At 45.8% G+C, this 1,146-nt stretch overlaps 1 protein-coding gene across 1 annotated transcript; it reads right to left on the bottom strand.

The window, feature by feature from the left end:
* Positions 1-61: 61 nt before the first annotated feature.
* LOC111649456 (uncharacterized) lies at positions 62-682 on the bottom strand. The gene is made up of 2 exons (XM_023399205.2): positions 523-682; positions 62-377 (listed from the first exon to the last, which is right to left on the bottom strand). Exons 1-2 carry the CDS (start codon positions 657-659, stop codon positions 77-79), a joined length of 438 nt encoding a protein of 145 aa, XP_023254973.1. The 5' UTR covers positions 660-682; the 3' UTR covers positions 62-76.
* Between the last annotated feature and the right edge of the window lie 464 nt (positions 683-1,146).

Genomic DNA, 1,146 nt, shown 5'->3' with positions numbered 1-1,146 from the left:
CACCTTCACGACTGATCGAACAGCGTCTTCTGCGCCACATTCCTTAAGCAAGTAACATTTCTTAAGTAATATTAAATCAGAGGCCATGTTTTTTTACCTGATGCAGGGTCTGAGCTTCAGTGGAAATCTTCCCCATGAGGGAGAGGTGTTCGTGGGTTCGAGACTCTGTGTGTTCCCTAACTCTGGAGCTCCACTGGAGGTCTCGTTCCACCAGACCGGACACGGAGCGGTGGAGGTGGGAGCAGCAGCCCGTCATCTCCTCCAGCGTCCGCCGGCTCTCGTCTGCGTTCAGACGCAGCGAAGAGGCGAGGGAGGAGGAGGTGGAGGAGAGGAGGTCGGCCTGTGTCGAGGCCTGATGCTCCACTGTCCTGCAGCTGCTGCACACAGGAGACACGAGGTGGTGACAACGTGAAACTAATGGATATATAACAATTCAAAACTTAATGCAAATGTTTGAAAGTCGACAGAGAGATTTGTGTTCCAACGCTTCTTCATGCGTTTGTCCGTCAGTCTGTGTCTCACCTGCTGATGTTCTCCTGGACGCTCTGGAGAGGTTTCTGCAGAGCTCTGGAGGCCGAGCGCAGGTCAGTGTAGTCCTTCTGCGTCTCCATGGCGAGCAGGTTGAGCTGGTCCTGCAGGCACTGGATGGTCTGCTTCATCCCCTGACAGCAGGAAGGACAATAACGATGTTAGCGTCACTTACACGACTAAAACGTCCGTGTCGAGCCAAACCACAGTTTGTGGGAAAATTAAAACTCGTGCCGGAAGTAAAATAGTATTAAATATAAATAAGAATAAACTTATTAGAAGAGAGAAGAGAAGAGAGTCGGCTCAATAATTTATCTCGTCTCTGTCCAAGTTCTTTAAGTTGTTGCAAAAGAAACGGTGACGATAAGATTTAAAGTCACTCTGGGTCATTTTTTACAATCAAGAAAACGTGGTGGAATAATTAATAATAAAACCAAACAGTTACTAGTTGCTTCAGCTTTTGGACATCGTGTTAAAATGCAATAAAAGACTGATACTAATATTGATCTGAAAAGCTGAGAGTAATGAAAAGTATTAGTTTTATTTCAAATTAATGTGAGGAAACAAAATCATGTAATCATGTGAAGTGAGGCAGCACTGATGGTGGAGCTTTTCTAT

The sequence above is a fragment of the Seriola lalandi genome, unplaced genomic scaffold, assembly GCF_002814215.2.
Source record: "Seriola lalandi dorsalis isolate HSWRI2012SDOR001 ecotype SW California unplaced genomic scaffold, Sedor1 jcf7180002050890, whole genome shotgun sequence".
In the NCBI taxonomy this organism is placed as follows: domain Eukaryota; kingdom Metazoa; phylum Chordata; class Actinopteri; order Carangiformes; family Carangidae; genus Seriola; species Seriola lalandi.
The sequence above is the reverse complement of the archived record's forward strand: the minus strand, read 5'-3'. Positions and strand labels throughout refer to the sequence as shown.

Bases quoted from the DNA above. Each gene is read 5' to 3' on its own strand.
- LOC111649456 (XM_023399205.2), bottom strand. From the start codon at position 659: ATGAAGCAGACCATCCAGTGCCTGCAGGACCAGCTCAACCTGCTCGCC. The intron at 378-522 runs GTGAGACACAGA...TCCTGTGTGCAG, and splicing joins GTCCAGGAGAACATCAGCAG to CAGCTGCAGGACAGTGGAGC.